We start from the raw sequence: 19,388 nt of genomic DNA, 5'->3' as shown, positions 1-19,388 counted from the left end.
TATCTATCCATCCATCCATCCATCCATCCATCCATCCATCCATCCATCCATCTATCTATCTATCTATCTATCTATCTATCTATCTATCTATCTATCTATCTATCTATCTATCTATCTATCTATCTGGTGGTGGTGAATAAGTACTGAAGTAACACCAAAAAGAAGGGGGCGGGGAAAAAAAAGACCACAAGAACATGAAGAAGGATATGCAGCAAGTTTATTAGCTATAAGATAAAATGGTACCTTATTTGACTCCACTTCAAATTTGCCAAAAGTAAACATAAATAGAAGGAGGAATATTTTACATAGCAAAAGCCTTTTTAAAGTATTAGGAGAACATTCACGCAGTCACTCCGCTTTGTCATCAAGCCTAAAACAAGGGCAACATTTTTACTTTCATTGTCATCAGTTTTTAGACCACTCAAAGTGTCCTCAAACACTATTTCGGACTCCCACGTGGAGGCACATGCACTTATATACACATCCTTGGAGACGACCACCGAAAACTGCTTGCTTGAACAACAATTAAACCTGCAGTGAGATGTGATTACTCTACGGACAAAATTGACAACCACCAAAGTTGGAAAATGTGTTTTGAAATTAACCAGCAAGTCAACTAGCATCAGTGTGGTCCACTTTGGAGATTCCACTGTATCGGCATCAGGTTGTTGTTGTTTTTTTTCCAACGGTTGTAGTTGTAACATGCTGGTGTTCCAATACGTTTGTCCATGGGTTACACCAACTAAAACTTCCCCGACTAAAACTCCCTCAGCGAAGGAAAAACATATCGTTGAAAACAATGACTGTAAGCATGTCGTGTATACATAAATATACATATGTACTCATTCTGCTCGTCTGCGCTAAAACGTCCTACTGTGCCATCAAGCCACTACAGCAGTCAATCACACCCGTGCACAAATACTCACAAACAGTATATCCAAAAATATACGTATTTACACAGATCTACTGGACATTGAGGGTACGAGCGGACACGCCGTGGTGCCAGTCTCTCAGCTCGCCGTACTTTGGGCCGATCACCAAACGCGTGGTGGCCTTGTTCACTCTGAAGAGAACAAAGGTTCAGGATAACCGGGTTTGAGGTGAGGACCACAAAAACACGGCACAGCACAAAAACAGCCAGGCTGTGTTAATATCTTATTTGAATCGTGCAAAAAAAAAAAATGTTTTGTCTTCTTTGATATTCAACAATGCGCCCTTGCGGTAAATAAACACAGCAGTCCACCAACAACATCTCAGGTTAAGACGCCATGCGGCTGGCTCACAACGAGCCTTTCAACACCACTGACAAATCACGCCAAGCCTCTACTTTTAATTCAACACCATTCCATGTCAACCACTCTTCAATAAGAACCAGCTTAGTTGTGCATATTTGTCTTGTACCAACCATATTATCTTTTAAAAAAAAAACGTAGTAGGTCTAACATTTAGTAAAAGTGTGACAATAACAAACCACAAGCCTTAGTAGTCAGTTGTCAGTAAAGTTCAATGGCAAGCACTTACTTTGTCTTCTTGGCCGTGTCTGCTTCTTCTTCTTCTTGAGCTGCTTCAAAAGGAAAAAAAAGTGGCATCACTATTACGATGATGATGTTAAGTATCATTATTAGAAGTAGCATGTATTTATTTTTTGGATGCTTATTCATTTTCCCCTTTTACCCCCCTGCCTCAATTTTGGTGCTTAACGAATTATTTCAATTCCTAATTTAATGTAGCAACGGTTACGTACAGTTCTCGGTGCCCGTAATCTGAGCCAGAATCCTGAAGGATCTGGACTGGGTGGTACCGGTGCGCGGGCGCCAGTCCTCCGTGTCCTCCATGATGCGCTTCCGGCTGGCGCCAGCGTGAGACGGCACATGGTAGAAGTGGATGTCGGTGTCCACCACGTGTCGGCGGGGAGGCCTGCGAGGAGGGAAAAGGTCAAAGTCAACCAGGACAATCAATTATTTTTCGGCACACGCTGTTAGGGATGGAATGAAATGCTTCCACGTTTGATGAAGGACGGCATGAAGACCATGGGCTACGATACACATGTCATGATTACGGCCACTTTTATTACCTGGGTGGCTGGGGTTTTCTTAAGAAAAAAGAAAAGCAAAGACTAAATTTTCTACCTTTACAGAAATACAAAATTTGACATTGAGCGATACACAGAAAAGCGGAGGCTGTGTGTAAAGACTTACTTTAAAGTACTGTGAGGTCCACTAGAGGGAGATAAAGAAGAGGAAAAGAAGTGAGGTGATCGAGGTAGAAAAATAAATGGCCACTAGAGGGAGCCAAAACATCAAAATCACACAGGAAGCTACATTAGGTAGGACTGCATGTTCATGCCATGGGAAAACCAAAAACTAAGCTTTTTCTGTATGTGGTGATAGTTCAAGTATGACCTTTCTGTGTTTTTTTTACTTTTTAATTTCTTTGTTGAATCACAGTCCTGTCATCAACATGCTATTAGCATCAACGCTATGCGGTTATACGTAGTTCATGTACGTTAATTCAATGTTAGAAACTCCCTCGTGACTTTTAGTCCTGTTCCTCAAATAAGGAGTTTCAGTACAGTAAAAAAATAACATGAAAAAAAAAATAAAGTCATCCATGCATCAGAAACTAACTTTGTGACCAGAGGAGCTGCTGTCGTCTGCAAAGAAGGAGGGAAAAAAAAAAAGATTGAAAGGGGGGCAAAAATAGTACGAGAGGAAATTCAAAACCGTTCTCAACAGGCAGCAAGCAAACAACACGCTGAGCCGACCTAAGCAGCCATGGCGGTGATGACCACAAGGGTGATAGTAAATATCCAATAGAAAAGTGCTATTATAAATCCAATGTATTATTATTCCTATAAAAATAATCGATGAATATTAAAAGCTCGCTTCTTGGATCGGCTCTGAAGAAAGAATTTTACACACACGAGCGAGCCCTTCCGATTTTCTGTTCTCACCACTCACCCGTTCAAGACTTGTCCACCCTGATTCTCAATTAGGCCCCGCCTTTGCCCCATGGCCACCTCACAGGCGTTCTCGGTGGAGTAGATGTGGATGGGCGTGTTGTACACGGACGACTGGGGCGGCGAGGAAAGAGGAGTGACGGCGGGGGTGAAGGCGGACGACGGCGACGGGATGAAGGCGGCCGAGGAGGAAACGTCTGACCCGCAGCCCCCGTAGGGTCTGGGGGTCATGTCGGGTGGGGAGGGGGGATGAGTGATGGCCACGGGTTTTATGATGTCACATCTGTTCACCTGGCATGCAAACGCAAACATCACAGCATACAGTCACCGAAGCCTCTTTGGTGCTGGCTCAGTAAACTCGTACTGTACCACCACTGGGGATTGGTTGTCTGCCATCTTGTGGCATCTCTGGGCAATTTGAAATCTATTCAGGAGCGTGTCAATGACTCGCCAAATATTTGGGGCACGGAGGCCCTGTTACTTACGTTTCGCAGAGGCATCGGCGTAATTAAAGGCATTCCACAAGGTGCGAGTAATATTCATGCAACCCACACAGGCAAGATAAATCGTTTCGCAATGTATTTCAGCAGTGACAAGCCGCTAAAGGATGACTGACACGCCAGGTGAATCATTTCCTTTCACCTGGTACAAGATTTTATCTACATTTTAGTCACCAAATTGTCAGGGGTGTGTTAAAAAACAAAAAACAAAAAAACCCGCACTTCTCAGTTCATCTCAGTTGCTAACCTGAGAGACTTGAAGTAATTTGGTGCTGCTGTTTTGCTTAGCAAATGAGTTTATATGGGCTCAGCCGGTCAACTTTTCAATGTCTATGTTGTCATAGAAATGAATTCATTTGATTTGATTGGAAAGATGGCGACTGTTTGAGGAAATACTTCACATCTTCTTTCGTTTGGACTGAATGTCAACTGGCGTGTGGCCTTGGTAAGCAATCGTTTTGTGATAAATATTGTGATCGTACCTTGGGTGCCACTGGAGGGGGCTTGGCCACTCTGAAAAGATAGAAAAAGGACATCATTTCAATTTGATCTGCTTCTGTGCCAGACCATCAAAAAACAGCAGGAGTTGCAACGTGCCTTCCCAATGTACAATATGCGCACTTTAAAAGCAGCTATTTTTAGCCTCCCTCCGTCAATGTGATATCGTCGACACCACTTAAGGCCACATGCTCTTCCCTAAAGGTCACCTGAGGAAACATTTTTAAATGGCCTCCAGTCAGGGCACATTTATGGCCAGTTGTTGATTTTATCAAATCAAATTTGCATTTCAAAATGACACTAATCACTTCCAGCCAGTTTCATTTTCTATTTGAAATACTTGACAATCACACGACTCTAATTGCTTGTGACTTGGAAAAGGCCAAAAGTAAGTTCAATCTGTACATGACCTGCTGTTATTAGACCTGACCGAACATTACTTTGAGGTCATTAAAACTGTCCGGTAACCAAAGAGGAGTCACAGCATTCCGACGAGAGCGAGCCCTTTCCAGAAACGTCTGTTAATTCACCATGAGATAAGCACTTTCTGGAAACTCGGGCGCACGTCTGTATTCTTCCTATTACAGACGATTTGGCGCCTTTTCCCAAAACCAGACAAAAATCCACACCATTTGAGAAGTTTCATTCCATTTTTATGACGTAAAACGACAAAAAGTGGACACAAATGGCAAACACGCCGTGGACCAAGCTATGGGCTTCTCAAACAATGGACCCTCGCGCACACACCCTGTCAGATATTTTACGAGCTGGAATGTTTGTCCATAGCGCAAATGTGCGAGGACCAAGGGAGTGAGTTCACGGTGACAACGTGACGCTGACAGGCGTGACATTCATACCTCTTGAACACCCAATGGAAATATGTACCAAGGTCTTCCGGTATGCGTCACTCCGAAGAGAGCTTCGATTAATCGTTAAAGACTTTTTCTTTACTGTCAAGTCATTTGAGCAGTGGCACTTCATCATTTGTCCTCATCGCGTTACTCGTAAAGGCTTTAGTGAGCCTTTGCAGATGTTTGTTTGCGAGGGGGGAAAAGAAAAACCCACCTAGCGGGTATTTAGGAGGCTAACAAGAGGAGACAGCAGTGTAAGAAATGACTAATATTGTTTTGTGTTATGATCATTCATCAGTAAAAGGCTATTTGTATTGTATGCAGTCATGCTAAGGTAAGTTTTTTTTAGTGGTTCCATAATTTGAAGCAGACAGACCAACGTGATGAAGAGAGGATGCCAGCAGGACCAATCGTTGCCACGTGTGCTCGACTACTCGGCTGCCCCGGCCGGCGTAAATGAATTTGTGCGTTGATGATAAAGGCGGCTTGAACTTGGAAGCTCGAACGGGTGGACCGAGCACAGCCGCCATGTGGAGTTAGCGCCAGATAGGCTCAAAACCTTCAAAGCTGGCCCTCAACAACAAAACAATTGCTTTTAGGAACGTCCCAGCCAAAGACGGAGACAAAATGCCGATATCATAGTCGATGATTTATTTATTTATTTTAAATCACGTGGTTCTGCTTTTAGATAGAATTCCATGCAGGAGGAGTTAAGAATAGCAACCCCTGCCTTGAAGGCTGACTAATTACGTGCCGGGGCCCAGTAAGGGGAAGTATTAATTGGGGGAGGGGGCAAGCTGCATGAGAACATCCAAATGCTTGAAGCGCCATCCAAGTGGATTTAATTAGACCATCGGCTCCACATAAGAGCTCAAGTTGCTGTTCCAGAGATTGTTGCACAGCTGACTTCACTCAGGAATAACATATTCCATAGATAAAGCTAAATGTGGAAAAGACAGCAAACACGTACAGCAGACAGCTTTCAATTAAAGAGGAGATATTATGTCATTTTGCTACGTATCAATAGATGGGTGATTGGAGTAACACAACTTAGTAAAGCTTTTGTGATATGTTGTGATCATTCCACAAATGTACATCTCTTAACAACAAGCGGACTACACAGATATGATGATGCTGAGATTAGCATTAGCTTGTGATAAGCGCACATACTTGTCAAGTTGTCAACGTAGTGTTGGCGAGTATTTTGGTTGGTGGTGTGTCACGTACGCAGATGCGTTACACAAAATGAAAAGTGCAATTCGGCAGCTTGGTGATGAAATGCGGCTTCCACCCAAATGCCAATATGCAACCAAATGCGAGTGTATAAGGATTGTCTCCTTTAAAGTGTATGTCAGATCCAAAATGATTTTTACAATACTGCATTCTGATTATGTTTGTGGATTATGAATTAAAATCGAAGCATTTTTATGCTGAAATATTATGCGATTGAATTTGACTAAAACTATTACCTCATAAAAACAAATTCACATAAGCCTGTAAAATATTGGATTGTCAAGATTTGAACACTTTACAACTGTCATAAAACATTTTATATTTGATTTGTGCTAATTGTTTCTGCGGCTAACCACGTTAACTGCCTTTTTGGCTGACTCCCGCGACGGAACAACACAACGCAAAGTTCTACGACAACAACCAGTAGAGTGTCATTTTTTCCCCCCCTTCTCTGAATATTACACCTTTTCTGAATCATGTAATCCATGCTGAACTAGTAATAAATCAATTTACCGTTTATTTATCTTTGAATGAATTCATCTTATCTTATCTTGAGGATTGTGTAAAAAAAGTGTGTGTTGATTACGATTGATTTGAAAGCTATCATTAGAAGAGTATTTGCTTTGGAATGAAGCCTCAACATGTCATTTCGATCAGGTTTGTCCTGTCTGCCCAAAACTCATTTACAGTCATTACTAAGTAGTTGTGAGGAGACAGTGTATTATTATTCCTGTCAGAACATCCCATGTGATCCTCCAGCTGCGTGTTTGGGTATCAGTCATCATGACAGAGTGGCCGAGAGAGGTCTGGTTTTAGTTTACGGAAAGATACATTAAAGACAGAAAGAAGGAGCGACAGTTGAGTTTATTGAGCCCCGCTCTTGTGCAATTTGCGGATTGTCATTCTTGCCCTCAGCCGAGATTGTTTTTGTTTTGTCTTTTTAGGGATTTTACAATGAATTTAGAGATGTATCCCTTCAGCATACTACAACTTTGTGCCGTAAACATGCTGGGCAGAGATTAGAAATAAGAGGCAAAGAAGATCCCCTACATCAATTTGTTGAATACTGTTTGTATTTGTTGCTGTTCTGTGTGTGTTAAGCAGCACTTGTTTGAAGGTTGTATCGTGCTCGGGTGTGCTCGAAATGTGCAAAAACAAGCCCTTTGCAAAAGACGGGCAGCGGCAGGTGTGTCTAAATGTGGCAACGTTCTCCCTGTATTAGGAGCGTCCTGGCAAATACGACGGACCAGCCTGGCCAAAAGCGACGGCGATGGGCTTTTGGATGATCTTTGGCCAATACTGGAGCCTGAGGGTGAAGGACACAGACAGGTGAGGAGCTTTGGCCGTGGAACATCACTGGCAAGCGACGGACGGTGAGGGCTAAGTGACGACGGCAGCTGCGGGGAGGCGTGGCAATCGCTACTCGCCGCCATACACAAACTGACTGTGGAAGATCCCGATCCATCATACTCATCTTTAGCTACGCGGGGGTGAGATTGACAATGCAAGCCGACCCAAGAGGACGATGGCCAACATGCATCTCCGACGCACGTGCGTCATACACACGGCGGAGCAACTTCGGACTTCAAATCCAAATCTTACAGTCTCTATTCCGAGAACGCAATGTCAACAAAATGAAAGCATACACCCCAGCCCGACATCAACTTCCCAAACAGAACCCCTCGCTGGGGACGACTCCAAGCCAACTTTCTGAACTCCAAAATAACTCAAGCAGCTGTCAGTTTGAGAGCCGCACGCACACGTTCACGTATGTGCGCATGAATTCATGAACAACAAGTATTCATTTACGTGCAACAATGTCTTTCCTTGTGTTTACGCATAAATACCTTATCTACATTTACTGCATGAAGGCTAGCAATGTACTTTGAACTTTCAATTTCTTGGTCCTTGGTTGACTGAGTGATATCTTGAGGAATTAAATGAAGCAGGAAGAATTGGTAAATGACTTCAGGGCAAATTTGGTGTGTCTGTCAGATTTTGGCATAAAAAGAAATCTGTCTAATCATGCATTTGGGGTGGTAGCTGCACCGAATACAACATGAAGGCCCTGCAGCGCATAGTGAACACGGCTGGGAAGATTATTGGTGCTTCACTCCCCTCCCTGAAGGACATTTACACCTCCAGTCTCACCCGCAAGGCGACCGCTCACTCTTTGTTTGATCTTCTGCCCTCTGGGAAGAGGTACAGGAGCCTGCGCTCCCGCACCACCAGACTCACCAACAGCTTCATACTCCAGGCTGTTAGGATCCTGAACTCTCTCCCCCCCTTCTGTGTAGCGTCCTGTACTTTTGCGCTATATTCTGACTGTCTGCTGTATGCACACTTGCTCCATTTTTCCTCCTCTTATTTATTATGTTTTTTGTTTGTTTATTATTTATTCATCGCTCTTATTTATTCATTGTTTGTGCCTCCTTGTTTTTATTTTTTGTGTTGTTTACTTGTATGTATGTTGTCTTGTCACCGTGGGATGGTGGGAACGTAATTTCGATTTCTTTGTGTCTTGGCATGTGAAGAAATTGACAATAAAGCAGACTTTGACTTTGATTTAGAAAAGGGGTATTTAACTTAAGCTAATTTAGCATTTTTTTACACAATGTTAGAACAAAGGTCTGGAGTTGAGTCACAACTTCGTAGTCTTGTAGAGTGTGAGTCATTTTACTACATTTGACTTTTATGCTATCGGTGTAAAATCTGAGCTAAAACCGCTAAGTTAGCTAATGATCATGAAAGTGAAAAAGTATGCCTTATTTTTATGAGGGGGGTTTTTGTGTGTGGATTAGAATGAAGTAAAATTTGCACACCAGAAGCTGGTGGTTTTCAGACGAGCACAGGAAACTGCATTCACCATGAATCATTCTTGGAGCCAACCAAAACTGAAAAAAAAATCTCAAGACCATGCTTGGAGAATTTTTCTATTTAATCCCCAAGATCTTAATCAATCAAAAACTCTAATTTGACCACATAAGGAGAGACGTTGTTACATGCTACCACTGCAGAAGTGTAACTTCAAACAATCCCAAAGGATATTTTGGAGACGAGTGCTGAGACATGATCTTAGCATCACCGCTGACTCGTATGCAAGGTCTGTAAAGCAACGCCAGTGCAAGAAGGCAACGCGTGTAAATCTGCCGTTACCGCACATCTGAAAAATCAGATTGTGTTTATCCATGATTTATTATGGCCTGTCATTGTGGCTCTCCACATGAGTACACAGACCCCAACCCCCATGATGAGTCCACCATTGATACATTGGGCCGGGAAGAACAACACGGCAATTATGTGCTTGGAGCCCCTTTCAACGGGGACGATCTCAAAAACAACATAAGAAACGTTCAGCACAAAAGCTACTTCCAAACCTTTTGTTCTTTGCGTGATATCTTGTTTACCCAAGCTGCGACATGTCTTTTTATAGCCCATGGTGCTTCAGGTTAATTAGGTTTCTTTTTTTTTTTAAAGGCCATAGCACCAAATAACATTAAACTCTGCACATGTAGACATTAAAATAACTTCCTGTGTTGTATCCAAAAAAAAGCCCAATTAAGACGCCGGTTGCAATGTTGTGAGTTCACAACTGGACTCAGAAAACACTAACAAATCCTTGTAATGATTACTGGATATTAATTCATGTATTTAATTGTCTTTCATGGAGAATATTTCTCATGTGACTCAAGGGTAAAGTGGCATCATAAACGCGAGATAGCCCAACGGGAAAAAAGACATCGAATGGGTACATTGGCCTTCAAAGAATACCAAACAAACTAGACGAGAGGATCCTGAAGTTACTAAACAGTGCTAGTAAAATGAGCGTTGTGTACTAATAACTTTGCAGACATATGTGCGCCACATGTATCAGTGTAACAAGATAGGGGCAGCTGCTTTCACTGTAAGTATCTCATCAAATTGAATTTAAAATGACAATAAGGGTGAGAATGGAAAAATCATTAGGACTTAAGAGGGTGCTAAACTTAGCATACTGATGTTCTGGCACCTGTTGTCTGACCTTCGGAAGAACATAAATGTGTTTTTCGTCAATGTGGCGGTTTGTATTGATCCCAGTTTGGTTTTTGTCCTTTAACTGCAAAGCCATTCTTTTAGTTGATTAACTTAGCATGATGAGTCTGTTCCAATGTACAATGGTAGCCGAAAAATGCCTCGAGGGATTGTACAGTAGGGAAATTGTGACATTTGCCGTTTTGATCCTGTGAAAATCTGATCAAAAAGGTCGAGCAACACTGAAAAGTGACAAAACATGTCAAACTAATAGAAAGTCGAAGACCAAACTGGCCCTTTTCCTTTAAAGTCCAGATGTTTGTTATGTATGACCGTGTTGGAATACACAGAACGTCTCATCTGTCGATGCCGAGCGCCTCTAACAAAAAAATCTGGAGGCTCATAAGTCGAATCCATCTGTCCCCAATCAGACTGTTTGATCACACACTTAATAAAAATGATACTGGGATCACACCACACGGTCCCCCCACCCACCCCCCTAAAAAAAACATGACTCTGTTTGATCAATGACAGATCATTTTTCTAACGCTCACCCAAATGATCAATGACAGATCATTTTTCTAACGCTCACCCAAACATAAGCATTGATCAGCAATAAGGTTTACATTTTAAGGTTCATCCTTCGCACCACACCTACATTTCAGATTTTCAAGAAATGTTGTTTTGAATTATTACAGTAAATCCTATTTTTGAGATGCCGTTCTTACGTTGCAATTAATAAATGGCTACAACGTCCATTAAGGCCTGAAATGGTCGTTAGAGGCCGAAGCCTAAAGACTTACTTCTGTAGGGTGAGGCTGAGGTTGCCTGTGCAGTTCTTGATCTTGTTCTGGGCCTCCAGGTGGTTCATTCCCTCTGTGGCAATACCGTCGATGGACAGAACCATATCTCCGATAGCGATGCCAGCTTTGGCCGCTTTGCTGCCATCGTTCAGCTGAACAAATGAAATAAGCATCAGTTGTTTTCATTGACTTAGAGTGTGTCGATGGGACTTTTGCCCTTTCAAAGGTTGGCAGAAATGAAATAAAGGGTCTTTTGGATCTTTTTCCATCACCTGTTGAATAGCCATTGAGTTTGGAACCAATTAAAAGCATAAATGCCATCCCACCCTTTAAGGGTGCCTGTTAAAAAGGTGTCGCTGGATTTATGAGGCGGGATGCAAAAACAAACCAGTTTATAGCGTTTGGACAAACACCATGTAAGTCTCGCTTTGCCTGACACTGCTTCACGATGCCTTCAATGGTTGCCGTTCTGTTTATCCGTATTGAAAATGACAACACTCGCAATATGTACAGTTGATTATGTTTTGACACAAGGCAGTGTGATTGTAAAAACGTGACCAAAACGAAACATTGTGGTGGGTTTTGGGGGTCTTGAAAGGATGGCATTTCACTTGATTTGACATTCATTTGTACTTCACATGGGTCCCTCATGCAAGAATGTGTTACCATGCTTACGTTTCTTCCACTGTCTCGCAGCAAGATACAAGCTAATAGGTTATGTAAGCACGTCGTGATAAAAAGCAGACTACTTTCTTATCAGCAGACAGAGGGCGGACAGTGACATGTGTAGGATGTTACACCCTGTATTGCTTGTCTAGAACTGAACTCAAACCCGCCCACCAGAAAAGAAAAAAAATAAGTCATTTATTCTGGCGTTTGATGTCTATGATCAGCGTTTTAGGTATTGCGCAAGGGTGGCTCTGGCATTTCTTCGGGTCCGAGAAGGTCTCAAGTAGCAGTGAGGTCATTTGTTTCTTTTAACACAATAAAAACAGACCACACACACCTTAGTGATACCAACTTCTCCCCTTGCAATGAATCCATTTGATCCGGCGGTATCCGATATAAAGCATAGTTGAAATTGTAACTTTTCTGCACCCTTCTGCAATATTATCACACACACACACACACACACGTATACGCTGCATACTGTATATGTAAAGACATGACGAGACGCTCAGGCACGGCTAAAAAAGATACCGGGATTAGCCTTAATGCTCTGTGGCCCCCCCGACCGTCATATTTTCCCAACACGTGAACATTAAATCACTCACACATTCACCGACAATTGGAAGTGGCTCTGAATTTGACAATAGTTCGACTCAAAACAGCGCACAATCACAACAAAAACGGAATTAGTCGCTGTTCGGTTATTTTCTAATTATCCAAGAACGATTATTAAGCGATTCGCCACAGAAAATATGTAGCTGTTGAGACAGTGTGCCAAGTCATTCAACATGTGGAAGGAGGTACATATAGAAAATTTCTGGAAGGGTAAAATCCAATTATGATGTTGTGAACAATACCAGCTTTCCAGCACAGGAAGTGACGGTGAGGAAAGGCAAATGGTTCTGGACATGGGTAACACTAAAAAAAAAAAATCTATTTACGGACAGATTTCTACCAATGTTGATTATATAATGGCAATGGCTACGTAAAGACCCTATATAGCAAAAGTAAATATCTTGTATCGTTGTTATTTTAATTTTGTACACACCATGAAGAAAACTGTTCTTTACAGGCCTGCTAAAAAAATGCAAGATTTAAAATGAAATATTTAAAACGAGGCTTCAAAATGATTAAAAAAAAAATATATATATATATATATATATATATACACACTTGAAAGGATCCATTACATCTTCCAGATGTTGGCTCCAACATGCCTCTTCAGAATATTGTAAACTATAAAGCCAATTTTCACCCACAAACTACCAACAACGCACAAAGTATTTCCATAAATGTGCTATGAACAAGCACAAGTGTTCATATGTCTGCGTTTTACCTCGACAACCCAATCATTGAGTCCCGCTGTGAATGCCGGCTTGTTTTATTCTACTTTTAGCGACTTGTCGTCTAGCCTTTACGACTTGAAAAGTCTCAACTTGCTGTTGAGAAGGACTTTAATGGGGCTGCTCTTTATTGAGTCACACTTTTCCATTCAGAGGTCCATTTTCAGAGCACTCTGGCCTTTATGATTTTAGTACTCTGTGGTTCTTGTTGTTCAGATTAAACTAACCAACCGCCTAATGGAAAATACCGTATTAAAGCCAAATTTTTTTGAAAAAGAAAAAAATTGTGATGTTTTGGGGGGTTTTTGTCTTACCCTGGAGATGGTGAGGGGCAAGTTGAAGTCTTTTCCGCCTTGTAGCCTAAAGCCCCAGGGGGCCGGGCCAGACAGTGTGACGTTATAGTTGCTGCTCATGGTTTCTTTGTGCTGGTTCTTGTTACGTCCGAGGGAAGCGCTACAGAAAAGCAAAGTGACAAATGTTGCGGGGGTAAAAAAAATTATATCACCAACTTTTTTTTTTTTTTTTTAAATACGGAAAAATTTAATAGGAAAAAATAAATATTAATATATACAAAAAATACATATAATAAAATATTTAGAATTTAACTTAACATTCAACTAAAATGCTAAAAAAAATCAACACTGATATACAAATACACTAAAAATAATTGAATTATAATTCCTTACTTTAAAACAATCAAGTATAAAACAAAGTTAATACTGAAACTGAACTTATGCAGATAAAAATTACCAGACGCCCCCAGCAACAACCTATAAAAATTGATTTAAATTTGATCGCAAGACAGCACCCGGATTCCACTTCATTTCAGAAATGCACAACATTTTTAGAATTTTTGAAGACGCAACTAACGTAGCACAACTTAAACATTTCAATGCATTATAGGCATTAAGTGTACTTTAACGAAAATCACACTACCTTTACTTGAATCTCCAGAGAGGCTTTGCAGGCAGGTGAAGACAGTATAATAATCCCCTGGTGTGCCCGGGACAATCCCCTTCCCAGCAAACACACTGAGAGTGTGTGAGGGGGCACACGGTGGAGCAAATGCTTTTATATATGGGGAGGGAGGGGAGGCCAAGGCTGGCCGAGGAGGAGGAGTGAGGGAATGAAGATGGGGTGATGAGAGGTTAGGATGGCCAGGGGAGGATGAAGTGACTAAAGATGACGTGACTGAAAAGTGCTTGGGAGTCCCACACATGATGAGGGGGCGGAGACAGGGGACAGTTTATCTTTAGCCAGGATATTTTTGACGTGGAATGGAGGCGAGAGTCCGTCGACTCTGATCTCTATAGCTCTACCGCTCACTTTTTATTGAATTATCTGTAGCGCGAGATTACTGTTCGAGTATTGCTAACACCAATACAAAACGGTCTAACAAATAGCATTCATGTTGCTATGTTCAATCTTTTTAAGGAACGCATATATGAATACAAATGGTGGAGCAACGCACGTAGACAAAAATATAACGCTACTCAGAGGCATATATTCCTTATCCTCTGCATAAAACGGCTTTATTAGTGCATCTTACTGAAAAATGAGGAGTGTCTGTGTCATTGGATGACTTTCCGATATTTCTAATACAGTATCGCAACCAACGTCGGTGCTGCCCGGCTGGATGCGGCACAACGTGTACAGTTAAAAGCATGCGAATCGAAATTAAGACTGGCTGATACACTATGAGAACCCATCCAAATCTTGGATTGGGGTTGGCTGACAATGAACTATACCATATAGTTGTTGTTCACTGCGTTTACAGTGACAGATGGGACAAAAGCTGATGCATTCAATGTCCCCTCGTGGAGATACGCTGTCCCGGATATGAACCCGTTCTAATATTGCTTTTGCTAGATTTGATAGATTATGTGTTCAATGGGCGTCAAAGATGGAAGAAAAAAAAGATTGATGGGCCAAGTGTAATGATATGAAAGCCCGGACAATAGACTGTGTGCTATAGCGTGAAATCTCGGGCCTTCTGACTGTCCCTTTGTTCTGTCCAACAATCTATTCCAGTCCCATATGCTCACCTCTCCAGATCCGCAAGTTTAATGACCAGAGCTTAGCAGCCCCCCCCCCCCCCCCACAGACACACACACACACACACACACACACACACACGCATGCATGCATACTTCATCACGTTTGAGACAAGCCCCACCCCTTTGTGGTTTGCTCATCTGCCCATCGAAATAACATTTAATGCATCATCCGTGTGAATGAAAAGGGGGATAGCCACCCTCTTATTCAGCCACCTGGTGTCTCCTAAACTCCGTCCCCCACCCCACACACACCACTAGCACAAAAAAATAGCAAAGAGATACAGTATTTGTTTGATTCTAGGTTACATCATTTGAATAATCTTGTGAATTTCATTGAATTCAATTAGAAGAAAGACACTGTGTAAATGAAATGAAAATGCAAACAAAATCCCTTTGATCACAATAAATGTTATTTTGGCCTGTGTATTTGTCAGTTAACCAATTCCCCGCCCCCCACCCCACCCTTCAAAGAAAGTATATAATTTACTAACAAGTTTACTAAGACATAGACCTTATTTGTATGTAGTGTTTGTACTTCCCCACCCCACCTTTCAAAGAAAGTATATAATTTACTAACAAGTTTACTAAGACAGACCTTATTTGTATGTAGTGTTTGTACTTCCCCACCCTGGCGCTGAAAATTCCATTTTTATCTGTCTTGCACAATCATTTTCAGGGCCACGAGAGGAATGTGAGCTCCCTCTAGTGGTACCCAAAACCTTTGCATTTATGTATTCTCAATCACAATGTGATCTAAATTTTGCTCTAGTCTGACAATAAAAAAATCAAATAAAGACGACCTCGCTCCTGTCGCTTTAACTGTCTGTAGTATCGCTTTTCTGTGAGAAGAGGGGGTGCCAAGCATGTGAAGCAGGAGAGGCAATAAATTGTTTTAAAAAATTACCAACCGAGAATAGCGTTCGAGCACTTCTCGATTACTTTTGAAACAATTTGTCTCAGGTAGTAGCACGTAATCAATCTTGGGAGTTTTTCTAGCCAAAGGGCGATTGATCGATACTTTTCTTCATATTTGCATGACTAACCGCTGCAGTATTCTTATTTAAAACTCATAATCTGTGATTCATATGATTGGAATTTCAGTAGCCATCAAGCCAAATCTCTCGCGTGGGTTTGGATTTGATAATAAAAATTTATTTAATTGTATTTTTGCCATTTATAACTTTTAACATCTATAACATGTATATCAATAAAATAATGCCTGTAGATTAGACGTCCTGGAGGAGCAGAGCGGCGTTGGAGCTGCGGAGAATCAGCAGCGTCAGCTGGCCTTGCTTGATGGACTCGATGGACAGATACCGGTTAGGCTCCTGCACAGACTCCAAGGTGTACCACCCGGATGTACCACCGGGTTTCTTGACAAAGAGACAGGATGTGGGCAGAGGTGTGATATCGCTTTTGGCTCTTTGGGGGCTTTTCTTCAACTGAGAAAACACATTTTTTACTATTAAAAAAAGGACTTTTACTGTTGTAATCTACGATGGCTGGGTGGAGAATTGTAAGCGTTTGACTCACTTTGAGCGAGCTGGCATCCACTGTGAGACTGAAACACACGCTATTGTGCCAGAAAAACAAAGCAACATGCTTTTTGACACTGTCTTCAAATAGCTCCACCTGACGGGCTGGGAAGGAAAGTATCATGAAAACTTGGGCAGCAGTTGGCAAATTTTACAATCATTCACCTGATTATCCCTTTACGATATGCACTAACTTACAATTGTAGGCAATAGGAAGCTCTGCTTTGCTTGCCAAATACTTATTGTATGTATATATTTATATTGTGTGCATATATATATATATATATATATATATAGATATATATAGATGTATGTGTATATATATATATATATATAATATATAGATGTATGTGTATATATATATATATATAATATATAGATGTATGTGTATGTATATATAATATATAGATGTATGTGTATGTATATATATATATAGATGTATGTGTGTGTATATATATATATATGTATGTGTGTGTATATATATATATATATATGTATGTGTGTGTATATATATATATATATATATGTGTGTATATATATATATATGTGTATATATATATATATATAGCCTAATCCTTGCCAAAATCAGGTGATTGCAGGAAATGACTCATCATTCAAATACATCTCAAAGACAAAAAAAAAAAAGAAAAAGAATACGGCAGACGTAGCTTGACGATATTTCTATATACAGTATGTGAGGGGAACACGTCATTTCAAGAGGATTGAGAAAAGAGTCGAAATTTGTAATTACAACAATACATACGCCTATTGCTTCCCTGCTTTTCGATGACACACAGCTTGAATGCATCCCTGTACTTTTGCACAGTGATGTATTTTCCATCTCGAGTTTTCAGGGTGCACCGCTTGCTCTCGTAGGTCATGACGCTCACTCCCAGATAGACACCACTGAAATGACAATTCTGTCATCATCATCATTTTCCAAAAAAAGCAAATGCCCTGGAATGTAAACGCAGTAGCTCAGACTTGTCACGGGCAACAAAAGCCACAAATCTTGACATCCACTTAAGTTTGCAATTTGAAACAAAGGAATCATGCAAATATGCAAGTTTATTGTAGTTGTTTACTATAATGAAAAGTAAACTTATGTCTCATGAATGCTTTTACGGATGCGTCTAATGATAATCTAAGAACATGCACAAATTGTGCTCACTCCTTTTACGACACAATACTTAGTAATCTTTTTTTTTTTAGCATGTTCCACAAATGTCCTTATAAAAGCCTAAAACTGAACAATACAACTTCATCAAAGCATTTTCCATTAAAAAAAAAAAAAAAAAAGCTCTGGAAACTAATGAAAACTCAGCCAAACAATATGAACTTCTCAAAGTAATTCTTGCACTCACCTTAGCTTGCTCGGCAGTAAGAGCTGGGAATCTTTCCGATGGAGAAAAGCAAGTGAGCTAAGTATGTTGCATATGTGCCCGCCTCCACATTTATCAAGTAGGAGCTAATTCCGGGGAAGAGGTCCGCCAATGACAACCGGACACACTGACGCCTGCTGGGATGTGATTTAAAAAAAAAAAACACTTACCACATCAGATCTGTACTTCTGCAAGATTTATTAAGTGTCATCTTGTGCCATGCATAGTCAGACTATGAAGTACAAAACATCCATCCATCCATCCATTTTCTGAACCGCTTAGTCCTCATGGGGTCGCGGGCGTGCTGGAGCCTATCCCAGCCGTCATCGGGCAGTAAGCGGATGTCAGGTCTAAATACCATCGGACATTAAACCACACGCTGGAAGGAAGAGGAGAAGAAAACCAGAACAACATATCAAGAGCAATGCGATTCTGGAAGGCCATTAGGGAAGTTGTGGCTAGCGGTTCATGCACTGCCTCAAGCCCCGCTTGTCTCCAATTGCCCAATTTTTGCACGTTGTAATGGATGTAATTTATCCTGTCTACCTTTTTGTTTATCGTACACCACCAGCAAATGGAAGACTCCCATCCTGCTGCAATTTGGTCAACTAATTTATATTCACATTTTTATCTTTATCAGCCCCAAGGGGTCTTCACCTTGTACATCTACACCTAACACCAGATAAAAATCCTTGACCGATGAGACCCCCTCACAACCTGGTAATTGCAAAGCAGGAGATCCGAAATCTCCCACTGTTCGAAATGAGTATGGGTTACTTTTGAGATTTGATATAGTCAGTAAAATCGGATTGTACTGGCCATCTTTCACTGGCTGCATTTGCCCTCTAGCCAAAGTAATTCCCTTCAAGCATCCGGTGTTTTGGTTGGAGCCAATTCAATCCATTTTGAGAATGCATCTACTCTTATGACCAGGCATTATAACCCTGTGGATTGAGTTTAGCACGTTAAACAAGCTCTCCAAATTATTATTTTTTTTTTTATATAAATGTTTTGAATATGAATCAAATTCATATGTTTTATAAAGCTGACTGAACTCCCCTTTCATCCCCCCTGTTGAGCCATGTGTCTACTCTACACCATGTGACAACACCATGGCTCACTATTGCTGCCCATTTGTATCGGTTCATTTGTATGATAGGTCAGTCTCTTTTGGTCATTTATAGATGCCATTCTCTACTCTTGCCCCTCTTTTCGTCCATAATTGAATTTCAGTCGATGGACTTTGTCGCTGCACATCTTTAAAAACGTTTCAGTCATTTCATCTGCTTCTTGTGTGTATAAAATTTGAAGCGTCTTTTGCACTACAGCTATGCGGTTCCGTCTGCAAGCTTGTTACCTCTTGACACCTTATCAGTCTCGTGTGTGTGTGTGCGCCCTGCACACGTGCATATCAATTGGACTGCTTCCACAACTAGCGTAGTTGTAGTTTCTTGAGTTACTTTTCAATCATTTTCTCACTGTTTCTCACAAGAATCTTAGAAATTTGAATAAAAATCCAAATGTACGTTTTATTTGACTCAATTGTA

General features: G+C 41.0%; 1 protein-coding gene across 3 annotated transcripts; it reads right to left on the bottom strand.

The window, feature by feature from the left end:
- Positions 1-197: 197 nt before the first annotated feature.
- On the bottom strand, positions 198-13,961 carry LOC119127288 (PDZ and LIM domain protein 5-like). 3 transcript variants are annotated; one of them, XM_037259193.1, is made up of 10 exons: positions 13,804-13,961; positions 13,182-13,320; positions 10,856-11,007; positions 3,942-3,972; positions 2,628-2,653; positions 2,199-2,219; positions 2,075-2,092; positions 1,745-1,917; positions 1,522-1,564; positions 198-1,063 (listed from the first exon to the last, which is right to left on the bottom strand). In XM_037259193.1, exons 2-10 carry the CDS (start codon positions 13,278-13,280, stop codon positions 964-966), a joined length of 663 nt encoding a protein of 220 aa, XP_037115088.1. In that variant the 5' UTR covers positions 13,281-13,320; positions 13,804-13,961; the 3' UTR covers positions 198-963. The 3 variants fall into 3 exon arrangements, with proteins under 3 accessions (XP_037115088.1, XP_037115089.1, XP_037115090.1); XM_037259194.1 differs by having other exon boundaries at positions 1,522-1,561; XM_037259195.1 differs by lacking the exon at positions 2,075-2,092.
- Positions 13,962-19,388: the final 5,427 nt, after the last annotated feature.

Source organism: Syngnathus acus, chromosome 9 (assembly GCF_901709675.1).
Source record: "Syngnathus acus chromosome 9, fSynAcu1.2, whole genome shotgun sequence".
Lineage (NCBI taxonomy): Eukaryota > Metazoa > Chordata > Actinopteri > Syngnathiformes > Syngnathidae > Syngnathus > Syngnathus acus.
Note: the sequence above shows the minus strand (reverse complement) of the source record. Positions and strands in the feature narration are given on the sequence as shown.

Coding starts and splice junctions, on each gene's coding strand:
- LOC119127288 (XM_037259193.1), bottom strand. CDS start 13,280: ATGAGCAGCAACTATAACGTCACACTGTCTGGCCCGGCCCCCTGGGGC. Junction 2,220..2,627: donor GCAGCTCCTCTGGTCACAAA/GTTAGTTTCTGA, acceptor ATCTCCCTCTAG/TGGACCTCACAGTACTTTAA. Junction 1,064..1,521: donor GACACGGCCAAGAAGACAAA/GTAAGTGCTTGC, acceptor TGTTCTCTTCAG/AGTGAACAAGGCCACCACGC.